This window comes from Xiphophorus couchianus, chromosome 8 (genome assembly GCF_001444195.1).
Source record: "Xiphophorus couchianus chromosome 8, X_couchianus-1.0, whole genome shotgun sequence".
NCBI classification, from domain to species: Eukaryota; Metazoa; Chordata; class Actinopteri; order Cyprinodontiformes; family Poeciliidae; genus Xiphophorus; species Xiphophorus couchianus.
The window spans coordinates 20966473-20992901 of NC_040235.1; the positions used below are offsets into that span (position 1 = coordinate 20966473).

The 26429-nt window shown below is 37.9% G+C and overlaps 1 protein-coding gene across 1 annotated transcript in view; it reads right to left on the reverse strand.

Annotated features, from left to right (window-relative positions):
* The window catches only part of lamc3 (laminin, gamma 3), a 136001-nt gene that overhangs the window by 41134 nt on the left and 68438 nt on the right, over positions 1-26429 (reverse strand). The window contains exons 10-12 of the mRNA XM_028024766.1: positions 15349-15547; positions 4618-4727; positions 698-925 (exon numbers count right to left, since the gene is read on the reverse strand). Coding sequence (XP_027880567.1) covers positions 698-925; positions 4618-4727; positions 15349-15547 — 537 coding nt within the window. The remainder of the gene's footprint in view (positions 1-697; positions 926-4617; positions 4728-15348; positions 15548-26429) is intronic.

The following is a 26429-nucleotide window of genomic DNA, read 5'->3' on the forward strand; positions in this document are numbered from 1 at the left end:
AGCTTTTACATCAAAGTTCCATATGGTTTGTACTTTCTGACGCTGCAGGTGGTTTTTGTCCTGTAAACTCATACAATAAGCACCAGAAATGCAGTACAAAGCAAAGTGTGTTCAACTGTGTGACAGTGGTTGTTGTGGAAGCATTGCTCGGTCAAATTGTTGAATAATAATTTTTCTAAGCCTAGGTGACGCTTCTGAGGCTGGATGACATGCTGAGCATGGCGTTCAATCCAATTTTAACTACAGAGCTGAGCTGCTTTTTCTATCAAATTCAGTTTGTGAAGAGGAGCAATTTTTATCCAAAGGTCATGCAATGCTCATTTAATGGTTGGTGTATGTTTTAAATATTAACATACCTAGACATGACAGTAAAAGGTAAAAATCAAGAAGATATTGTATGAAATGTCACCACTGTTTGTCAGAGGCATAAAGCAATGTGCATTGATAAATGAGAAACATGTAAGAGGATCTTGTTTTGGCAACATTACTTCTTTGTAATGTTGACTGTGCATAATTAAATAGTGTTTCATTTCATTTTGGACTTTTGACGTTTTAGGTTCGACATAAAATGTATGTGAAAAATAGAAGCAAATTTGGGACCAGAATTACAATAAATTAGCTGTGTTCATATACAATATGTGAAATATAATGCTTTAATGGTTCAGTGAGCATTCTAAACAGAAAATCAACTTTTCACCTGTTTCTGGATGACATGTTCCATGCTGGTGGCAGCTGCACGACACACATGTCGAGAAAGGCCCTCTGCCGGGGTCTTCTCTGGTGAATCCCGGGGCGCACCGCTCGCAAAACTCGCCCGCAAAGCCTCGAGGACATGAGCAAGCTTCCACCCACGGAGCGGGAGCACTGGTTGGACTGGAGAAGCTGGAAGCGGAGGTCAGGGTTACCCCCGCAAGCTGTGATGTGTCTGGAGAGGGAGGAGGAGGAAAGTGGGATGGGATTAGTCATAAACAAATGCCCATTGCATTGGTAGCTGTAACTGATAAGTAAATTAATCTTTTTTCTTTTTTTTTTCTTCAGAAAGATGATCACGTTTGCGCAGTACTTGCCTCTATGTGGGATTCTGTTTGAAACACTGCTGAACCCATTTTTCCCGCATTGTGTCATGTTGTGTTTATTAGGATTTTATGTGACAACCTAATCCAAAAATAATTTAGAACTGTGGAAAAAATTGTACATGCTTTTCAAAAATGTGCTTAAACAAGGAAACTAATGGTGTGCTGTTAGCTTTGAGCATCTAGATTAAAAAACAAATGCCACCAATTGCCTTCAATTGTTGCCTAATTGCTAATTTGTAAACATGTGTAATCTTTCTCCAACTTCATAATTATGCACCGCTTAGTTTTTTTGTTAGTTCCTTCTTAGAATAGTCCTTCCATTTCCTCAGCCAATGTTTTGTCTATGTTGTTCACACACAAGAATATGCAGAGAAAAAAAAAAACAGATTCATCCTCCCACATGTAACTGGACGCCACACCTAATTCTCTCTCCAGCGCAAGCACACGTATGCGTGAGCCCACACACATAAAGTCATTTAGTTGATCTTTGATATTGCAAATGGGAGAAAAAAAGACAAAAAGAAAAAAGGTGCCTCGGCAGAGAGCGACATGAGAAAAAAGAGACGGGAGACCATGTGGAGTGATGTCAAACATGCAGGTTCCTCTGGGGGTTTCGACATCCCTCTCTCCTCTCATGAATAGTGATTGGGGCAGGCCAACCTGAACTGAAACCAGTTCCCCCCGCTTTGGTCTTGGAGCAGCAGTCACAAAATTACTTTTGGTCCTCTCGTGTCTATTTCTGCGTTTCCTCTCCAAATCGCTGTGATTAAACACATAACTGGATGGCTACATAGACAGATATCAAGCATGAATGAGATGCCGCATAATGATCAGTGAGAGGTGAGAAATGTGCAAGTACTGGAGTAGGAGGACGGACTCGGGATTTTAACAAGCCACGATCCCGCCGCTCTTTCAACAGTGATGAAACCCACTTCATTTGCACCTCAGAGGGATAACAAGTACGCGAGCCCGTCCTCCTCCCAATCCCCTGATGTGCCTTAGCCTTCACCCTATGCTCTCCACTTGCTCCCCTTGTCTCTTAGCTCATTCAGCACAGGGGATATCTGCAATTAAAACAGTTTTCAGGCACCAAAGTCTATATTTATGTTAATTGAAAGCTTTTCATTTGTAGTCACGCTGCGCTGGTTGTCGCCATCAATCCGTTATTTCAAAGAAGCCTTGTCAAAGCTGTCAAGATTTTTACTTAACATTAAAAGGCTCTCTGCAACCTGGCGGACTGTTAAGGTACCTGAACGTTAAGCCATTAAACCACTGATTTCTCTTAAACATTCAATATAGCCACACACTGACAGGGGCTTACTTTAGTGGTAGAGAATATAAAGTGACTACGAGATTTCTGTTTTAGGACGAGCCGGGTTTTTTCTTTTTTTTTGCCTAGAGAATTTCAAAAAGCCAAATCTGACTGGAGAAATCAAGTCTCTCCTCAAAGCTTGTGGCAAAGAGACATATTTGGGACTGCTTAAGAATGACTAAGACAAATCAATATCTAAGTTTTTCCCCACTGTACAGTACAAGAGAGATGGCACGGGGACATGGTGGGTACAGCAAACAGTTTTATGGAATATGCATGACTTGTGCCTCTGTTTGTATGCGTGTAGGAAGCACACAGGAAGTACATTGGGTGTTGTGATGCCTGCTTGGAACAACTAATTAAAATGGTGCAAGTAAGTGTGAGCGGGCTGGTAGTTTGGGCCAGCTGTTCTTTTCTTCTTGCTGCTCTAATCCGTCAGTGTCTCTCAGATCCTGCTTGTTCATTACAGAACTATATCAGAAAGACGCGTCACGTCGAGGAAAAAAAAAAAAAAGGAGATGGATGTCAAGAACATGTGATAAAGGAGCAGGTAATACATTTCTAGCTTTTCTGGAAAGGTAGGTATTTCAAAGCCAAGCTGCTCTCTGAGCACAGTGACAATGTCATGGAAGCTCCCTTCGGTGTTGCATTTTTATTTGTGGTACATTTCTTTTCCCAAACAGAACTTTCTATGCAGAAGTGTCATAATCGTAGACAGTTTGTTGCCATATTCAGCGAGTATTTAGACTCCGCTAGCATGACTTTTTCTTTTAAATGACGAGACAAATGTAGAAACCTTTACTGGTGTTTGCATGTGTCGTTTTTGCTCTATTCGGCGGGTGGCCCTTCCTGATGCTACACCAATTCCAACAGGTTTCTCAACTTTTCTTAATTACTTGTGTCTCCATTGAAAAAGTTTTGAAACACACTATACTTGCAAGCAGTATCGTCAGCAAAAAGTAGTAGGTTGCCAAAAAAGTAGTGTGCCGCGAGAAAGAAGTGAAAGAAAGATAAAGCACCACAACAACCAAACATGTAGGTCTTTCCTGTAGAGAAATTTAGAAGAAGGTCAAGGCGTCCGTCAGTACAGTCTACCTTCAGAATCAAAAGGCACGTAGAAACTGGGAGGAAGTATTGACAGAAAGTCCGGTATCAGACGGAAAGCCACAACAGTGTCCGAAGAAAAACGTCTGTGCATCAACAACTGAGGAGAATCAAAGAAATGCAGCTTCAGGCACACTTCAGTTGTGGCAACCTTCACTCAGTTTGAACTATAAAGAGAATGCTTCAAGCTGCAGCAAAAAACTCATTGCTAAGATATCAGAAAAAAATGGTATGCTTGACTGGGCCATGAGACTGCACCACTCACGATTGATTGTTGTGATGTACTCTTCTCAAAATTAAAAAATTTGATTCAGCCAGCCAGATTTTTGTTCACTGTAAAGATGGCTAAAGAATTTATGTAGTGACAAACATGGAGGAGGAAGCGTAATAGTTTGTGATGGTTTGCTGGATCCAGTATCGGTGACCAGAACAGAGTAAACGGCGCCCTGAACCAAATTGGCTACTTTTGCATTCTGTTCCCTCTGTTTGTCACCAAATGTAAGTTCAAGTGATACCAGACACACCTTGGGGAAAAAAAGAGAATTGTTTGTTAGTTTGAAATCATGGACCAACTAGAAAACTGAACCAGACTTAAAACCTGGTGAGTTGGTTAGTGATGAATTATCTATAGATTATTTGATTTTCACTGTAGAAAAAACACCACAAGTCTGTTCAGCTGACAGTAATTAATTTGGTGAGTCAAACATATAGAATACATTTTACTTTATAAATGAGTTCCACTAATATTTTTTTATTTCAGTTTTTCCATTTGTGCTATGTTTTTATTTTAGGTTTTTGTTTTGGACTCAATGATACGGTTCAAAAGACGATTATTCCTGATACTAAATAAATGTGTGCTGAACTTCTGAATTCGAAGAAAATAAAAAAATATATAACAAAAAATAAAATAAAATAATCGACAAGTATTCTAGCAGTTACCAAATAAAAATAATTTTGGTCATACTGACTGACCTAAAAGACATTTGGTCTGATTTAACTTTGGATGGTGACAACAACAAAAGAGTGTATGTGTAAATGTAAATATCTGGTTTCAACTATATCTGACTAAGTTATTGTGTCTGATACAGTGTCTTATGACACTTAAAAACAGAAATGCCCACTTACAGTTGTGTCCCCCAGCATTGCTGATTTTCAGAGCCGTCAGGTTGTGAAGGAGGCGCTGGAACTCAAAGGCAGACAGATGAGGCCTGAAGCTCGCCTCATATTCATGGAGCCTGTGAAATGAGCAGACAGGTGACATCAGTTACTGTAAATTTGTACAACACATGCACAAGCTGTGGTTAAACACCTGAATGGATGCATTGTAGCAGTACAATCGTAGCACACAGAGGTAATTTGCGTTGCACGTGTCATTTATCGCCTTCCACGACGACACAGATAGAAAATTCTCAGCTATCTATGCAATTTTCTTTGTTTCAGCTATGTGCTATATAAAGCACAACTAGCAGATGTACAGGGAGCACCAGAAAAAAAATTTAAATGTGCTGACTTCAACATATATTCAGGGTCTTGATCACTGAGCTTTGCCATCTGCTGAAAGATGTTCTGCAAAGCCCTTCAGCACAGCTGACATCTGCCTGTTTTACTCTGAGTCTTGCACCGGTTCCATCTCGATGACAGGTGCTGTGTCAGCTCCTCAGAGCTGATCTCAAAATGTACAAAAAAAAAAACACAACTCTCATTTATTTTCCATAGTTCTAAGAAAGCAAGCCTTTCTATTTTAAGCTATTCATTACGTTTGCTAAATCTGAAGATACCTTAAAAAACAGCATAACCAGTGATGGTTAGTATCTTACTAGTTTCTGTAATCCCATTATTAGTTTCAAGTGATGAGTAAAGTAAGGGAATACAATTGCAACAAAAAGTAATTAGACTATTGTTGCTTCCCCACAAGCAGATTGCATTATGAAATTGTTTTTTTTTTTTTTTTTTAGTTGTGAACGTCTTATGACAGCCAGATATGATCAGCGGTAACTAGATCAACAATAGATAACATTGAGTGTGGGAAAGAGCACAGTGCTTGGCAGTACGTCATAGACATGTCTGCATTTATTCAGCAAAACTACTTACAGTGGGTAGAGTATGGAGAAATTTTACTCAACTAAGAGCCACAATATTTTGTAAAAATATTACTCAACAGCAGTAAAACTACTTCTAAAGTTTTTCTAAAAAGTTACTCATGTAAATGTAACTTGTTATCCACCTTTCAGAGTGAGCAACAAGCAAAAACAAAACTGTAAGTGTGCACTGCAGATATCTTTTTTAATGTAAAATATTTAAATAAAGCACAGTGTGTGATTGAGGCATACACATGGTGTAAATTTGTACACTTGAAAGCTCTTACCATTAAATCACAGACATTTGAGCGATGTAAAATGAAAAACAGATTTCCATGTTATATATTTAAGTGGTAACAGCTTATGGAAAGAATTCATGCGTAATCTAAAGACATATGCAAAATAACTTGATTTACATGCTTTTTTTTTTAAATCCACTGTAATTGTACATTTTACCACTATGAGTCCTGTGGACACATAATGCTATAAGAATGTATTTGCTGCAGAACACAAACCTCATGAAAAAAAAAAAGCAGACTTAAATCGAAAACAAGAACCGTGCAAACGAAGACAAGAGTTAAAACTTAACTCTATATCAGCCAAGAATTTTATGTTAGTTTTAAATGGCCTCCATTTCATTAGGTCAATTGTTCTCAGCCAAACACTACTTCATTTTCAAAATGCTTTATTTTGTGCATGGTCTCATTTTCATCACGTGTATTTACAGTACGTATGTGGGGGTGTGCATGTAGGGGTGTGTGTATAGGTGTGTGTGTTTGGCTGTTCACAGTCTCTTGACGCAGCCGGTCGTCGTTCCTTGCCCTGTCGTGTAGGGACAGTAATAAAAGAGGCAATTACAAACTGGGCCTCAAAGCCACGGTAATGGAGCTGGTCAGGCAGTGATAAGCAGAGTGTGCATGAAAGTGAACAAACTCCCGATGATGCTTTCCCCTATGGAGTGTCACTGTCCCTTTTAATCAGTGGCGAGGCGAGCACAGAGAGCCAAACAGTAATTGAGGCAGTTCTACAGGGGATCATAAGCAGAAAAAAATAAAAACAAAGATGGAAGCAGACACAGAAACCCCCTTTGAAGCATCCGGAGGATGATGTGTCAGACTGAGATGCAAGTGAGAAACCATAAGATCCAAAACATAAACATGTCGTTGGTTGTTGAGTAAAATCTGCTTCGTATTTGCATAAATATACCACTGGCGTGAACACGTTGATGGCAAAGAAAGGACTCCATTTCATTTGCATTGAAGACTGCTATTAAACTTTAACAATTTAAACATGAGGCAAAAGGGGAAAAAAAATACATACAAATCTTCACTCTCTTATTCGCTATACCTAAATTTGTGATGCATGTTTTTATATTTCCAGCACCACTCGCCAACAGCCAATGGTTATTCATAGTTATGCACCACGTATTTGCTGCAACATGCCACATAAATAATGATCACCAGGATAAAACTGAATACGTGGTTAAATCTGAAGTAATGGACTGCATGATTTTCATCCTTTTGGCTGTTTAATTAAGATCATTTGTCTTCATAAAGTCGATCGGTTTCTTTTTTTTTTGCTTTGTATTCTATCCTTACACTCAAACATGAATTGCGGCTGTAACTGTACCACAGCCTTAGGTGTCCAATAAGAACATTATCCATAATGAAAATATTTCAAATGATCTTTGGCTTTAAAGTCACAGATTATCACATGTAGAAATAATCCAGAAGCGTCCACTTATAGGTATTGAGGTAAGGTATGTTATTGTTGCAACTTACTGAGGAGTGTACCACAATAATTTAATGTAGCACCATACGTTTGCATTTTGTGATCTATTAATATGTGGTAGATAATGTTATCCATCAGTAATATAGAAAGCAAGAAAACACTCACTTTTATTGCCAGCATGTTATCCTTTTCTAAGAAATACACCTTTATGATTTCCTAGATTTGACTGAAATGCATTTTATCTAAGAGATTTTTATGATCTGTCAAGTAAAATGAATATTTTTGGTAGTTTCTATGAAATTATGAAACAGTAAACAAAATATTTAATATTCTCTTTACTTGGAACAACAGGGATCCAAATGCCAAAAGCAACATTTTCATGGTGGATGACTTTAGATTTTACTATATCCAAAATAAATGTGCTTTTAATGCTGGCTTGTAGACTTCCCATGACTTTTATTAAGTTTACTCATCTTGGACAAAAATACACCCCCCGCCTTTTTGTAAGCAATTTTGTCTATGTTTTGTTAATATTGCCAAACATAACCCTTAATCAAATTTGTAGATTTTCAAAGAATAAACTAGCCACGATGAACCAAGTTCCTTCTCTGCTTCATGGACTCTGATTCCTGCTGCAAAGAGGCTTGCAGTTCTCATAGACATCTATAAATGTAATTTCCTGAAAGCCCTTTGGCATCTACAACAGCAAAGAGCTGATTAGTACCGACTTAATAAAGCAGTTTGTAAAGAATAGGTTTATTTTTTCAGCTGCTTCAGGCACCTACGTATATTTACATGCTGTAAATGTACACTCGCGCTACCAGAAAGGCAATAAAACTCCCACACCCACTCAATTCAAGTGAAGAGAAAATGAACAGAGAACATGAGAGAGATGAGGGGATACTACGTACTAAAAAACAGCATTCACCTCCTCCTCTCATCAATTCCCCTCACATGAATCCCTGAGCATCCATATATTCCTCAGCCATCCGATTCTAAAATGATCTCTGCATCAGGTGGGAACACAAAGCCACTTTACAGGTTATCACATTTACCATCCATGAATGCAGATGCTGCCAGTCAGGAGAGAGATGAGGAGTGTGTGCGTGCGTGTTTGTGCGTGTGTGCTCAAACTCATGTTTATTTATGCCTCCCTCCTCATGCTTTATATCAAAACACTCAAACACATATTTCCATTTTCAAAACATGATTAATTTTAATGCCTGTGTTCCATCTCATTTCAGGGAATCAAAAATGCAAAAAAAAATCTCAAATAAATAAACAAACCTGTGCATGACACGAAAAGAAAAAAAAAGAAAAAGGGAAATTAGGAAAATACAACAACAAAATCATGCATCATCGTGGTGCTAAACGAAAAGCTGCATGTGAAGATGAGCAGCAACTTTCTTGGGAAAAGTTTAATGGCATGCTGTCTTGACGCGTTGGGTGAATTTCAGAGAAAGCGGCAGTATGTTCCTTTAGCCAGGGCTCTGGGAGGAAAGGGAGCAGTCATTACTGCTGCAAAGACACCACAGTGAGGCTGGGAAATATTGGGAGTGACATGAAGTCTAACTGGGATCCCCTTGAGAAACTGGGTCCTTTGGTGGCTGAAGAAACTGTCCGTCTTTTTAGGTTTGAGGTCCTTCACTAAACCTTTTCCCCACTGCTTCTAAATACTGTATAATTACATACACCAACCAAACAGCAGATAAATCCAGAGGCATACTCTGATGATTTGTAGTGCCACGTAGGTGCAAATCTATCGCTTTAAAGAATGTTGTGTTAAAAAAATTATCAAGAATAATGAACAATATTAAAACCACAAACCTGTTAGTAGCAGAATATTGCTAAAAAATGAAAACGTGGCGATAAATGTGAAAAATGGAGAAGAATTAGTAACATGAACTGTATGTCAATTCTGCTTTCCACTAACTGTGTGCATTCTCTGATTCACAGCATTTGGGATTGACAACAGTATTTTTCATCAATGGAATGAGTGATTTCATATGACTAATTTATCTGAACTGATTATGAATAAATGATTATGAACTACAAATGCACCCTATCGTGCCATGCAAAAATAATTTTTTCACATTTTGATACAACTACAAGCTTTAATGTATTCTTTTGGAACTTAACACAAAATCGTGCATAGTAAGAAAGTAGTTGGAAAAATGTTAATGGTTTTCAAATGTGTTGATAAGAAACAGAAATGGGTCAGATGCATCTTTACTCTGGGCAACAAGCCACTTTTAGATGTCCAATGAACCTCGGGTGATTAAAGCTGAGGTTCTGTGAAAGGCTTTGAACAAGGAGAGAGTACCTCATGAATGCAAAACTTATCAAGAGATGGCCATTCACTTAAACTGACAAGCTGGGCATGGACAGCATTTAACAGAAGTCAAGCCAGAAGTCATCTGAAATATGTTTTTGTAAAACAAATGTGGAGGAATGCATTATTTTTCTCCTACTATTATGCACTTCCAAATACAATATGCCAACGTTTGCTGTTAAAATGTGAAAAGAAAAGTTAAAAAGCATGAAAATATACAGTTTATAAATTGCAAATACCTCCTGAAATGTCTAACAGGATCGACCTGTGTTCCTTTTCTCATGCTGGTATTAGTACAAGTCTCTCTGCATCTCTTCTTCACCACATAATGGCAGCTGAACTGGACATTTCTACCTTTACTAAAAGAAAAAGAAAAAAAACCATTTCAACCAGGCTGACAATTCTCCTGTCAAGTTCTGTTTTTAACAACTACAAACACCATCGTAGGTGCAAGGTTCCTGTCTGAACTGCCAACAATCACCGTGGGATTCTTGAGAACCATCAACACCGCGCAGCCTTCATTACAACCCTCGAGCTGAAACAGCAGGTTTCCGCGTTGCAACATTCATCAATCAGTCGTTTCCTTGTTCAAGATTCTGTCCGGCTTCCTTCTACCTGCTGTAACCATTGCCCACCTAACACAGCACAGCTTCTCCTCACGAAACAAAAACTACATACTCACCACGCTGGGAGGCTTGGTAGCTTTTCCTCAAATTTCACACACTTTAACATGTTTGTTTTCTAGTGTGTTTTTCAGCAGCCAACAGGTAGCTGTCCATTATTACAGAGACTTCAGAAGAGGGATCCCAGAGGTATTAGGGGGCTATAAAGGACTGTTTCTATCCAGCAGACTGAAACGTCGTCTGTCAGGCACAAAGAAAATATTACACCGCTGCTTAACAAGGGCCCTAGCCATGTGGACTCTTCAGTTCTATTAAACAATTTGCTGTGTCTCTGCTTTGTTTCAAATAAAGCCTAAAGAAAACAAAGAAAATGAAAACCTTGCTTAGGGAGTAAAATGATGCATAGAAGGTTAAGTTGGTCCAAGGCTGCTGAGGAGGACAATTAGGACAACACATAGGGAGAATAGGAGACAAATTGCAACAAAGAGTGTGAAGGAGGAGCAGAGTGGGATGAGAAGGATTATGGGTGGCGTATCTCGCAGCCGAGTGGAGAAAAAAGAAACAAAAATAGAGCGAATAACTTGAGCCTGTTTTTGGAAGAGGCTCATTGTGGGGGACCGGACCACCTGCACCCACTCGGCGATGTCGACAAGCCTAATGAGATCTCTCTGCGACTGATTAGCCTGCCGATCCACCACAGGCTGTCACACCGGGGCTCACCTCTTCAGCACCACTACGCCTCGGTGTGCCAGCCGCTTCTGCCTCCGCGCTGACCGCTTTATCCCGAGAGGGGCCAACGGGGAGTCTTGTTAGATACAAAGACAGCGCAAGGAGAGCGGCAGGAAGTCTGATGTGAGATGAAGGCGCCAATAAAATAAAAATGTTCGGCGAAGAAAGTAACCGATTCACAAGTTCACACACACACGCGCGCGCAAACACAAAGGTCAATGGAGGACAGGACTTATTTGAGAGAAAATAAATATCGGAATTATTCGAAAGAGGCCATTTCCTGACAAATATTGACTAATTAGTTATGTCAAAGTATTACAAATTAACATTAATTGCTTTTTATATAAAAATATCCCATAAGAAAGGATTTTTACAATACTTAAAAATTCTGAAATATAACTATTTTTAGCTAGGAATATCCCCATATAATACAATTTTCCTCCCTCTATTATGTAAGAGTATAAAAACTGTGGATACCAGGTGAAGTTTCTGATTCTCTTCAGGATTTGGATCTTGCTTTATTGTGTTTTTATTTGTATCATGATAAACTACAAGGGTTTCAAAAGTCTACAAACTTCTGTTAAAAAGCCAAAGGTTTGTGATGACAAAAAAAATACAATTAAAAACAAGACCATGATAAATTATTTAAAGTATTCCCAACAAAATAATGTAATATTTAACTTGATGCAATAACAAACATAAAATCCTTGTGATTCAATTCAGCATTTCGGTTCTCTTATGGCAGCGATGTCAAACTCAGTTTCATTTTGGGCCATATGAAAAATCTTCCCATCAAACTGTTAACATATTAATAAACAGTTGTGATTGGATTTTGTGGTTGTTTTTGTAATTTTTCTAATCAAAATCACAGATTTTATGAAGCCAAATTAGAAATTTGTAAGAAAATTTTGTATGTGTGCTAATGTATGATGTTAAATGGGACATTTACTTATTAGTCGAATTGATCACCGACTATAACTTGGCATCAAGTAAGGCGGAGGCAGCAGTCAAACCCAATGTTTTTGACCAATTTTGAAAATAAACTTGTAATAAAAATCAGAAAAAATGTGAGGATTTGTTTATTTCATGTGAATTTTGAGGAGTTGTGAAAAAATGGAGGGACTCATTGATGTAATTTTAAGTCTAGAGGGCCACATAAAAAGCTACAGCAGGCCAGATTTGGCCCCTGGGCCTCGAGTTTGATACACGTGTCCTATGGTAAGACTCACCATCCACATCTTGACTTATTTGTATTTGTCCGCTCTTCCTTGTCTGTCAGATTCTCTTGTCCATGAATTATCTGTCAAGTTTAGTTCTGGACTATGGCTTGGCGATTACAAAACCTAACTCTTCCTTTCTAATCTATTTTCAGCTTCAGCTTCCTACCAGGCATCCAATGGCTTTGGATTAAATATGTAGTATTTCAATCAGCCTCCATCTAAGTAGGGAACTCCAGATTCATCTGAAGAAGAGTAGCAGCAGATCATAACACAGACACATCCACATTTCACTCCTTAAATAATGTTGCTGTTTTTCTTCTTCAACTTCATGCCAGCTCATTATTTTCTGTTGTGTGTTTGACGCCACTGTCTGACTGGGAGCATTACTGCAGTCTGAGCACACGGCCCAGTTCGGTCAAAAAAAAAATCTTAGCAGAACACGGACATCATCAGAGAGTCCTAGAGAAGTTTAGTGGCACAGATGATGACTTTTATGTCACACAGGCTTCCCAGTGAACGGGCAGTACAGCGGACTCAGAGGCAGGAATTAGGCCTTTTAGCATCCTGGAGACTCAGCCTGAATTTAATAACCTGGAACCAGACATCTGTTCCAAAGAGTTTTGAAAACTTTTGTTTTTTTAAAAAGAACTTCCAAAATAAAATATTGTATTAACCATTATTGCTGGTTGTAAACATGGAGACACTCTTTATTACAACTAGAAAACTGAAAATGACATGGATTGTGATATAAGGCATAAATATGCATACACTTAGGAAGGCTGCTAGTTTTATAACTTCTTCAGTTTAACATTTTTGCAAAATATTCCATGTAATTAGGGCAGGGAATATTAGTCAGAGAAGAGATCGCAGGTGTTGTTTCCAATCACAAATGTAGTACTGCAACACAAAGACATCAGAAAAGAAAATTCTCTCTTTTTCTGCTTCATGACAAATGTGCTTGATTTTGATTGTTGCCGTCTTAATCACAACATCCACCCTGTGATTATTGCAGCATTCACCCAGGTCCTGCTCCTGCACATTCGACAGGTCGGAATTCATTAAGATCCCAAATATTTGCCTCAGACTGACTGAACACAACATGTTTATAAATTCTCTCTGAATTTATATATAGACATGCACTTTTTTTATTTTTTTTATTTTGCAAAATGTGATCTGATGGCTGCGGAACCAAGTATCTGTCTAAACGTAGGAGGATACTTTATGCATTATGCAGTAAGAGAGTGAGTGAAACCACTCTTTTATGTGAAGCTGCAGCTGTTAAAAGCAAAGTGTTGCTGTGGGTCAGAGACGTTTTAACTTGGACACAAAAATACAGATAAAATGTTTAATTCAAAATCCAAACTACTGAATTAAAAACCAAAAGATAAATAAACCAAGTCAAATCCTACAGAGATGCCAGAAAGAGTAGCAACAACTAGCCAATCACACCCTTCTTAATGAATCCCCTCTTAAGACACATTTATAATATGTTTGCCAACAAGGAGGAAGGTCGCCCGTGTAAGGTAAAACGAAAACATGGACCAAGTTAATGAACAGCAGACAACAAGGAGTCACATTTCTGGTAAACATAAGTAAAGGCAACATTTTTCACCTGAACTAGTTTTATGTACGTAAAACAATATACAAAAACCCCCCAAAAACATTGTTTTGCTATGTACATATCTTATCTTTATTATCGTTGATTTTTCTTTCCCTATTTACTGAGGAGTATTGAAATGCAATCTGACACTTTATCTGTAAGAAACCACCAATCCTTTAGAGGTGGAATACAAACTTCTGAGATTATAAAGTTTAAGTAAAATATATATGCATTTGAAACAAGATACTTGTATACCCCGCATATATCACATGACATTTTTGTCTTAATGTCTGACATTAAATCAGACACTTTCCCTTTAAACAAGGAAGCAGTACGCTTGAGATGTTAACTAAAAATACATCTAGAGATGTGTCTCCAATCTCCAATAATGCTATTTATCAAAAACTTATAAAGCCATGACATGATTATCTAGTCTTCCAGAAATTTCTTAAAGGTGTAGTAATCTACTGATCAGTGCAAGTAAACTTCTGAATGTGAAAAGAATATATAAACTATCATCTATCTCCCATTACTTTGGTGTCTTAGCAAACCTACATAATTTTCATTATCCTAACTCATCTGAAACAGGAAAGGCTTAACCTGATCTGAAGTCAGGTACTGAAGCATTTCTAAATATGTGCTATGTGATACACAGACCAATGAAAAAAAAACATGTGCTCTGTTTTTAATTGTCTGCTTACATTTTTGTCACTTTGAAATTGTTGAAGTCAAACAAATTAAAATATCAGCCATAGATAACCTGACTGAATATAAAAACACAAAAATAGGCTATTTCTAGCCATTAGTTTTACGTTCTAATTTTGAATAGGCAAAAAAAACAAAAACATTTTGACTCATTCAAAAGTGGACTTGTTGGTTTGCTTTAGAAAATTGTCTCACTGCATGACCCAAGCGCCGGGCAATTACATTTTCACAAAGGGTCAGTTTGGTTTGGCTTTTTGTACAACCACCTATAATTTCTGCTTGTGACCTTATATACTCTGAAGACTCTTTAATTTACACCTTTCAGTTGAAAATGTATCCGTATGTTACAACTGTTTTATCATTAATCATATCTCCTTTCCAATTATTAGTCTGGTGTGACTGTAGCTCTCATTCTGTATTGTCCTTGGAATTTCAATGCCTCCGCTAAAGGCATAACATGTATAAATGGATATGTGCTGCAGCTCTGTACCTGGCAGGTCTACATGACAGCCAGCAGATGAAGGAGCCAGCTCATTACCACGTTTTCACCCTGGCATTCAGCTGGGATTGTGACAGCAATGTCAATGTGGGTGAATACTAATCCTAACATGTTTGTCCTAAAAGGCCTGTGTTCTGTGGGCGCTAAATATAATGTTGCAGAAAACAACTCAGACAAAGGGGGAGCTAAACAGACGTGGAGAACAAACAAACATCCTAACATACGGGCTATGGATTTTGTGTTTCCCTGAGAAAAAAAAAAATTTGAATACAGCGGTAGCTTAAAAACAACGCGTACACAAAGCTGCAAACTGACAGCCTTACCCCGCCTGCTCCTTACCTGACACTGAAGGAGCGCCGTGGGGTGAGGCTGGGGTCGACATCTGGCAGTGGCTGGTAGGAAAGGTCTGCTGACAGGGCAGTTCCAGATCCTTGGAGCAGCAGTGTGACGCGGTCAGGGAGCAACTCAGAGGTTTCAGAGGTGAAGGTGATGGAGAGGAGCTGGCCGTAGCTGTTGACTTTGTGACCCAGGAATTTCTCTGGTTGGAAGGAAAGCACAGGATGGATGTTAGGAAGTAGAGTCAAGTGAGTTTCATAATTAAAATCTGAGCCAGTCTGCTCAAGTATAAACACAGATTTGTGTACAAGTTTGTTGTGGTGAGAGCAGACACAGTATATAATCCACGAAGTCCACCTGCAAGTCATTTTATCACAGTATTAATCTGGCTGTTCTGTAAACAAAGCATCATGGAGACAAAGGGACACACCAGACACACAACTGTGGAAAAGTTTAAAGAAGGGTTATGTTATAAAACAATATGAGTTTTTGAGCATTTCATGGAGAACTATTCATAATCTAAAAATTACCACACGTTGCCATCCACTTACACTCACAGATCAGGAAATAAAAGCAATAATTCGGAGATGCAGTCATGAGGCTCATGGTAACTGAGCTGCAGTCATCTATCAACAGGACGACTATCAGTCTCATCCCAAATTTGGTATTCATGGAAAAAAATTTAAAAAACATTTTAAAAAAGGAGGTCATTATTGAAAATCCTTTCAAATCATTTACTTCCAAGAAAGTATTTCCTTTTTTTTTGTGTTAATGCATCACAAGCTTCCATTATTACATTTCCAGGGGATTTTGGTGATACCAAAATCTGGTTTTATAGCTGGTTTTATTTTATGCAAAACAACCAATATTATTACAATATTATTACAGCTTGGCAGATACTAAGTAAACAGCTGCTATAATTGTTGCCATTTAGTGGTCTGGCCAGATGAGACTCACTCAGAACAAACCATCTAACATCCTGTGAATCAAGGTGGTGGCAGCATTATGGTATGGGCATGACGGAGAAGCTGATCAGAGTTGGACAATAACGGATGTTGAATACAGAAGAATTCTGACAGGAAGCCCATAAGAGGCCTTTTTGTGAGACAGTAATCCTAAACATATAACCAGAGTCACAACAGAATGTTTTGTATCTCTAATTATACTGAAACGTGGGGTAAGTGTTTATGAGAAGCCAAATTCATTTACATGGCACACTTTTTGGGAAATATTTAGAAAACATTCTGTTCAGCTTTACAACTATAAACAATTTTAATGTTGTTATTTTTGTTGTAATGTGGTTTTAAATTAATTTGGAAGGCTCAGCCTTTTACCAGATGTTTTGGATTTTTTGCTCATAAAATGAAAAACAGGGTGCTGTTTATTAAGCTCACACGAAGAATCTGTGTAATTATATATTAGCACATTTTTGCTTGGTCACAATAAATTAAAGACACCCTCAGACATTTCTACCACAAGTCACCAGTTTCCCACACTTAAAGCAGGCTAAACACAGAGCAGCAGAGTTTTTCTGTCTGAGTCTGAGGAATGCAGTCTAAATCCCCCTCCGTTAAAGGAATATGAGACATGTAAACAGTTTACTGAAAGTCTTGCATCAGTCACAGCACAACTGATCTGGTTTTCAAAGAACATAAAGTAAAAAATGCAAGATTACTTCCTGGATTCTTTGTTTTTTCTTTTACTATTTTGCAAATTCAAAATAAAATGCAAAAGCTTCCAAGACATGTGTTGTTGTCACATTGAGTTGTAAGTCAGCCGTCAGACTTGTCAACACCCCTGCTGGCAAGTATGACAGCATGTGAATGCTGTTCGTTGGGAGCTTATAGTTATTCTGTTCTTGTTTGAAGGATTTCATTCTTTTTCTTTTTCATCCAAAAGGCTTTTAGTGTTGACAGATTCTAAGGAATTTGACATATTCATCTTCACCTTTATTCCAGTCTTCTATCACTCACATGTCGCACACGTCTAAAGCATGAATAATCCACCTCCGTGCTTAACAGCTGGTGACATGTACTTTAAAGTAAGCGTTTATGTAAACATAGCAGTGCTCATCAGCACTGTACATATTAATCGTATTCTGCAATCCTCCAGGGTCCCCAAAAATGATATCACTTTCCATAATTGGTACATCAAAATGTTTCACATCCTAATGTAATGAAAATAACAGCTTTTTAGAATTATTTTCTGAATCCAAACTCGGATCCAACTCGGCAACATTTTTTTATACGTTTTCATTTTTCTTTAAAGTGAAAAGAAATGTGTTAAACATTTCCTTTACATCAAAGTGATTCTTTTGTCATCATATAAGTGACATCAATGTAAAATGAATATATTTCTAATTAGTTTTAAGATCAAATAGACTTTGAACATCTACCTTCAATAAGCTTAGAATTGTGACAAAAACAAAAGTCTTAAAAAGTATGAATCCTACTAATAAGTTACTGTCACCATTAGCAATTTTCAGTAATATAAATACATTTATGCTTAAAAAAAAGTATAAACCCCAAAAGTTTGTTGAATAAAGACTGATGACCAACGATATTATGACTTCATAGCTTTTTAAAGGCATGATGTCGCGGATCTTTTTTCAAGAAGTGAGCGTACGTAAAATACAGTGCAATCCTTGAACAAAATTCACTTGAACAAGATTCACCTCCTGCAATGCTTGAGCATACAGCCAGAAACACTGTAGACTGGTTTAGATCAAAGCATTCGGATGCGTTAATGCTCCAATTACTTCATCAGAATTGTCAAAATCTGCTCTGAGAAAGCACAACAAAAATTTCTCAACACCAGGCCCAGGTCAAAAATATTTCAATAGAGCTCTGTGCGAGGTGTTGTTGGAAGTTCGGTGGGGTGTTTTTTGCAGAAATGCACTTGAAAAGCAATGTTGATATTTTGCTCCTACTAGTCCGCTTCCACTATCCGGTTTTTGTATCTGCAGGAAACGTGGATACTCTAAGGAATGTTTATCTGATGTGGCGAGGAATTATGTACCTTTGTTCAGTTAATCACTAAAGAGCTACTATAATATTTGCACTGCTAAATAGCGAAAAACTCCTGTACGGAAATTGCAACATCATCATACACGGAGTAGGCAGTCTGCAGAAAAGTGTGGGGCTCTCTCCATGATCATTTTGTAAAGGCAAAACAGAGGATGCAGGGAGGGAGAACTTCAGCGGCCAGGGGTGTGACATACACTGGGTTGTCTCCCAGGTGGTCTGTGCAGTATATGAAAGGTGTGTACAAATACAAACAAATCAAAACCACAAATTGTGTGTTGAGTGTAGTCAAATGGGGAATCCGTGGAAAGGCCTTTGTAAGGATTTGGTTGCTTATTAAAATGCCTGGGAAACAATTAGAGCAAATTAACTGCAAAAAAAATAAATAAGTAGCCCACTGAGGATTACTAGTAACTAAAATTACTAACCCCAATGTACTATTAGGATAATTAAACATACTATAAAACCAGGTGTCTTCAAGCCTAGGATTACAGGTCCTGTGTCCTCAAATTTTAAGATGTAACAAACATATTTCTGACCTCATATTTTTGTAAATGTTGCCATCAAAATCTATAGTTTCCTCAGTTTATGTTAATATGTAATATATCTGATAAAATATGCTTTTTAATCGTATTTCTTGCTTGTATCAAGAACACAATTTTTAATATAAACATATTTTTCTTTTGCAAAAGACGGCTTCTTATTCAAGTCATTTCACCGCATCCTTTATTTGCTCTTTGAAAATTGATAAAAATGTTCATACAATAACACAATGCTACCATTCTCTACCAGATGTGGTTAAGCGAGAGGGAAAAATGACAAGTTGCACGCTTGGTTGCCATCTTGTTTTTGTGCGTAATCGTGTGTGAAGTACATCCTGAACTCCTCGGGGGCTTAAGAGGGCTTTGGAATTGAGTGGGTGATTTTGCTTGTGAGGGGTCTGTGGCATCATTCAGAGCAATTCAGCTGTCTGATCAGCCAATATCTGTTCAACCAGGAGTCGGGCTTTTATTTTTCGTGCGGTGCCCTTGCGTGGCCCCCCTCTCATTGGCAGCCACACTGATGAATGTTTTTATCTCAACTGCTATTTAAATTGTCTTTCTGATACCCTGAAATGAGGCATGTTGCTGCATTGGTAAAATATTACAGACTGCATAAACAACACGTACCATCTTATTTTAGTGGAATGCATTATTATGTCAGATTTGTCCTTTCCTCTCTCAGTCTCATATCATGAATTTCATTTTAAATGAAACATTATGTCCTTCACACATTGCATTTGAGGTGCTTTACAATAAATCAAAATACTATGCCAGCACAGTGAATGTTATTGCAGCAACAAGAGCGCTGCAATAACCTTGTGGCATAATTGTACATGTTTCAATTGAAACTACGTGCAATCATCTTCTGATTTAATTTTTGTATTACGCCTTATTTTGGTCCGACAGCATCCTTACACATAGCCTTGTGGGAGATGCAAAAGTCTCTCCAGATCTATCAGATTGTCAGGACGGCTCCCTTCCATTACTTCATTCAGCTGAACCCAAAGATTTTTCTGTCCAATGTAGTTGTGAACTCTGGCTAGGTCATACCAAAACTGCTTCTTTTATTGATACAGATCAGGCTCAATAACAGGCTAAAAACGAAAAAAAAGTCACTCTTCATCTTCAGTCTTCTAGCGTGAAACTAAACTAAGTGTCTGAGGTAAAAACTAATTTCTATTTAGAATTGTTCATAATTTCATCCAACTTGTAAAAAGAAAAGTGTCCTTCCATTTGTGGAAAGGTAACACATACAGCATGATGTTGTCGCCACACTTTTATTACTCTGGGTGTGATGTTCTTCTGGTAATATCCTGTATTGTTCTTGTGCCAAACATGCCTTTTGAATTTGAGATCAAAGGCACGAGTTTTGTTCCAGAGAAACAAATTCTTAAACAATCTAGCGAGATTGTAGGCAGGCCTGATGCTTTCTTCGGATAAGAAAATAAATGTATCCTACAAGTCCAGCTGTAAGTCCACAACACAGGGGATTGCTGTCACATGAGCAACACAACCAGTATTTATCCAGAATTGCCCGCGACATCTTCCGACGTTTGGCAGCCTCAATGACCAGTTTCAGTTTGATCTTTTTTTATCAATCTTGCAAACATGTCACGTTTTAGTAATGTCCCTCTGGTTCCAGGTTTCCTTCAAATACCGATGAGTTTCTTTACTGTGCTGCAGTATAAAAATAGACTAGACACTGTACTTTTTTTTTTTTAATTCTTCTCCTGACTGAACTTTCTGCAAAGTGATTCTATCCATCCATCTATCCTTTTTCTTTCTAATATCTTCCTTCACACGTAGGAGGAAAAAATAAAGCTGAGCTTTCCCTTATGCAAGTAGCAGTGACAGGTTTACTGTGAGGATACATTAATGAGTAGAGCAGAGGACACGATTATTTATATTCATCATCCAACTTTAGGAGCGGGATTTGGAGGAAATGAGAACCAGGCAGTGATTCAATGACGAAGGCTTTTGTTCCATGGGTAATCGATAGTACTTTCTGTTCAATCCCGTAAGCCATCGCTCATGTCAGACAGACTTCAGATGCAAAGGAAATAGATAATTATTGCTAATCAGACACAAAGGGAGTGGCATGATAAACACCTGCAGTCCAGCCATCGGCATGGAGGACACAGACAGCATTCTTGCTTCGAACAAACACGTCTCTGAGGAGTTTGAGATCAATACCAGTTGAAAAGGCTAAACAAATTAAAACAGGAAATCTGTAGTGAAAAAGAAAAAAGGCTTTCTTATTACATGCATTTTCAATTGGTGAGACGTTCCTCAGATGAGCCGAGTCACAAATTCACATCTGAACTAGTTAAGCGAGTAGGAATTACAAAACAAGCAACAGATCGAAACATTTCCAAGTTGTTGTCTTTTTTAGGCCCATTTTTGCAAGTTTAAAACATACAAAAAATATATATATATAGACATTTTGTTGATAAATTCCATTTTAGCTGTGGCAGTGTCTAAGATGAGAAGAGAAAAAAACGTGTTCGTTTTTAAAAATGGTGGAAGGTAAAGGATTTTATACAATTGTTTATGCAGAGAATTTATGTGAAAATGACATCTGTGGATCTGGGAACCTTTGCAGTATATCTTCCCTCCTTTTATTTCTGCCTTTGTCGTGAATGATTACCATGGATAAAAGGCCATCAGCACCTCTAAATTGTAGGATGAAATGTGCTCTATATAAAAATCTGACCTGATTTAGCCCCCAGAACATCCAGAGAAGTTTGAAAACTTTTCATTCCTGATACCTTGTAGCATATTTAGGTTTGTTTGTGTTAAAATAATCACATTACAAATGAAACTTCCAGTCCTTTTACTGCAGGTAAGTTATTTGTTCTAACCGCTCATTTTTACCATTGCTTTAATTAAGTAAAAATGTTTTCTTTTTTTACAGGTTATGAATCTTTTATTTATTACTTATACGTGCAATATTTGATGCTTACTTACTAAAATTAGTCCGAAGTAATGCGCCATTTTCAAGTGTAGGACAAAGGATTTCCAGTTCCCGAATAAGAAAGCCCCTGAAAAGTGTGGTTTGCATTTTCATCCAGCTTCTTTTATTCTCAGACCACTAAATAAAATCCACTGCAAACAATTGTGTTGAGTTCATAGAACTATTAAGTACTGTGGCTTGAATCTCTGTATACTGTATTCTCATTTTTAAAATTTAGATAGAACCGTTGCTGTACAATTATAGTAATCACTTACAATTAGCAACATCTAAAAATGCATAAAAATGCATAAAGAACTTTATCGTTTTGTGTTGCAAAAAATGTGAATTTGGAGATACTGTCAACAACACTCCATGCCAACCCAAACCAAGAATGACTGGTTATGATGACACACAGGAGTCTGAAAACACACCACTTCAATTTTAATGCACAGTGCAAAAACAGTTTCATTATTCCCTGTGATCTATAGAGGCAGTGCAGTCAGTGCATAGATCTAATGCTCGCATTTCACTTGCTTTGGAACTCTAATACAGAGTGGTGAAATTGCTACAAGGCTTTTAACAACCTCCTCCAGATGCTAATTAAGTCTCATCAGGTGCATAAGTAGCACCACCTGGTTTTTAAACAATTAAATGTCAGGTGAGGGATGACTGCTTTTGCTTTATGCACATTGGCAGGATTTATTTGGTTCCATATTGCTTTTTACAGTTTAGGACATTAAAGCAGGAATTAATGAAAACAGACGCACCTCTGCAGTTTTTTGTAATATTTTTAACATCTATGGAAATCCCTTCCTTGTATTTTAATAAATGTCCAATAAGGCACTATTTAATTCAAAATATATGACCTTTTTTGGTTTTAACATCAACATTAATGTTAAAGTGAAGTTGCAGGTACACGAATCCTCTAAGTCTACATGTTACTTTTTTCAAAATAAAAAGTCAAGCTTGTGGTATTATTTTCTATTCTTGCACTCAATTCACATCAAACTGAGGCCAAAACAGACATTCGGCAAATTGTGACTCTAGGTAGCATTACACCCCCAAGTTTCATGTATTTATATGAATATATTCGACTCTTCTGTTAACTCGCATTTCTGAAACTCTATAAAACCGCCTTGTTTTAAAATATGCTCTCTCCAGTGAGTCACTCAGACAAACACCACTCAAGCGACACTCAAAAGCGTAGCCTTTGCCAGCAGAAGATTACTGTTGTTTTAGAGAACACCCCCAGTAGAGCCACTGATTGAGGAACAGACAAGAGGTAATTACCCATATTTGGGGAGTGATGCACTGTAATACTGAGTAATGGGAGACTTCCATGTTCACAGAAAATAAAAGTCAATGGTTATGACATCTAACGTGATTAATTGGGAATATATATGGCATATACCTTGCATAACTGTGGGTAATGAGCCCAGTAATATAATCGTGTGATTAAGCTAGAATTTGCACCTAATGCTCCAATATGATTTCAAACATTTGTTTTCAGATGTAGCTTGTAGGTTGTTACAGTGCATGGGTGCCATTCATTTAAAATTAGGTGTTTTTTTTTTGTTTTTTGTATGCGTTAGCAAAGACAGGACTACCAAAGCACAAGTGCAATAGAACAGCAAAAACAGCACCACTCACAGTGATAAATCATTACACAGAAAATAAAACATAAACAACCAGTGGATTATTTGTTTAAAATTGTGATATGGTGCCTTTGCATGGCCATGAATTTATATAGATTTTAAATAGCATTATAAATTGAAGGAAAATGGCGCTACACAGCAGGTGCAGAGGCTATAGTCCTCAACATAGTTGTCCCCAGTTCTATTTCCGGCCATTTACTGCATGTCTTCCCCTTCAGTCTGTCCTTCTTCCTGTCCGGTTACTAATGAATAAAGTCCAGTGGAGCCACAAAAACTGAAGAAAATTAAAGAAGTTTCATTCCAACTCCAGCTTAGTGTGCGTTAGATCCACAGGAAGCTAAAAGCATATCTGTGACCCGGCAGCTCCTTGTCATATTCCTTTCATGACAATTTGATTACCAGATCAGTTTAGATAACTAATAAATCATTATTTTCTGTTTTTGCTTGTTTGTCACATTAATATGTTTCAGAGGATCAATAAAATTTTAACATCAGACAATCATACGTAGTTCAAATGATGATTTCACTTATTAAAGCAATGAAGATATTCAAATCAAGCTGATCCAATATGGATAAAGTAATTGTCCCCAAATCCTAATAAGTCCTTGCACCACCATTGGCAGCAACAACTGCCATTATGCAGTGCCAACAACTGGCAACGAGCCTGTACAATTATTGGGGAATTTTTTGTCTATCCTTGTTTGCAGAACAGTTTTAAATTAGATTTGAATGCGGGGCTTTAGAGCATGAACAAACTGTTTAAGGTCGCGTGTCAGAGAGTCTCAGTTGTTTTTAATCTAGAGTTTGACTAAGCAACCTAAAAGCCTTTTTTTTTTGTTATCCAGAAGTGGAGTTGCTGGTGTGTTTCAGATCATTTCCTGCTACACTTGACTTGATGTCCAGACATATTGCTTTAGGGTTTTCTGGTGCAGAATTTGTGGTTTATTCTAACACCATGTTGTCAAACAGGATCTAAATTTACAGATACATCAGACAGACTGTAAATGTTAGATAAAGCAAGAATATGCTACTTGCTTACTTTCTCACTTAGGACAAAGGTTGGACCTCAGAACATTACTTGTACAAACTCTGAGCGGGCAAATACTATTTTCACAACAATTAACATACAACTCATACAAGGTACCAACCCTAAACATTTTGGGATTTGCCTCACCACATTCAAGCAGGCTGCAGATGCTTTCGTTTTACTCATATGTACACAAACTACTGATAAAAAATATCAGCTGTGTCACCGAGTGATTTCTTAGAAATGATCCGTGGGTTACCCAGAAAAGTTTCCCGCCTTTGGTCGTCTGATTTTCAACTAGTTTTCTTTCACCTCTCGAAAAGATTAGAAGCCTGCTGACTTTGCCACTGTCGACAGTCTGCCAAAAGCACACCAAGCCGTACTCACAAGTGATAGATGTCTGCATAACTTTTGGTGAATAGTGGATGAGCTCCCAATCAATCAGAGGATTTAGGCTTCTCTTCACCTCAATTAAATCAGCTCAGTCTGATTAAATCATTGCTGCCTTGCATAAACACGAGTGCCACTGAGGCTCCATCACTGGCTGCCATGGCAACAGTTTGAGGGCGAAGGCTGCATGGACAAACTGTTAACTTTTAAATATTGCACTAGATAACCTGCGTGTGTACTTTACATAACAGAAAGCCCATCTATCAGGCCATCAATATTTATATACATTTGTCAGGGGGGGTTTAAACAGCAGTTTCAGGTTTTGCCACTCTGCCTCAGAACTGCTTAAAAATTAAAAAAAAAACGGCGTGGAGTGAAAACTGGGTAAAACAGGAACAGTCACGGCAGCAGTTTGGCAGTATTTTAGATATTTAAAACAAAAAATCTAATTAATAATTATAGATAACCACTGACGAACGTATCACGATAAATTCTTACATCGCAATACGTTTTCCAGCCATATCGTCCAGCCAATATATGATATGTCCAGATATGTTTTTGTTGAAGAGATGACAATAAAGAATATAAAGCTTAAAAGGTTGATGTAAAATAAGAACCCCAGCACCCAACCTCCACTCCCAAATCAATTAAATAAGATTTAAGTGATTTAGAGAATTTGGCAGGTGTTTGGAAATTAAATCAGAATTAGTGAAGATCGGGATCAGACGCACAAAGCTTTGACGAAAAACATCAGAAAACAGCCAATTAATTATTTCTTATGGGGGTGACTGCTTTCATATCAGCAAATATTTAAATGAAGTCAAATTTACTTGCGAGTAAGGTACTTCAAATGAAAACAGGCATAATATTTATCCATCTCTCACCCATTTATTATCTTTTCTCTCGATTTTCTCACTTCCTTATAATTTTTGGTTTTGCATGTTTCCAGAAGGCAATGCCACAAGAAAAACTTTTACGCGTGCCAGGCTGCAAGTACCTTTTGCAGCAGCTGTGCTTGAATACGAGTGTCAGGAAGCCAAGGGATGTTTATAAAGGGTCTTCTTTCTCTCATGAGTTTAGCATAAGGATAACCATATTCTGCTCCGCTGCCTTCTGCTACAGGCGAAGTTCATTAAAATTCTGTCCTTTTCTTCACATTTGTCCTGTTTTCTTTGAGCCCTGCTCCCGCTTCAGGCTTAGCAGGTCGGGTTGTTCTACCGATAGGAAAAAAGATCAACATTACAGCCTTTTCAGCAGATGGCTTCAAGGTCCTGAGATGCTCGATGTCCCCGTCGGTATGAAGCGCCGCCTCGCCAAGACAGCCGCAGTCGCTGTCCAGCATTTTCAAGTGGCAACAGAAAATATTGAATGCAGGACAAAAGCAACTGTTTTGGGACGGACTTTTTTGTTTGTCACTAACACTTTCTGGCAGCCACGCTTACAGTTGCTAAAGGGACTGGAAATCCATTTGCACCAAGTGTTAGGCAGACATTT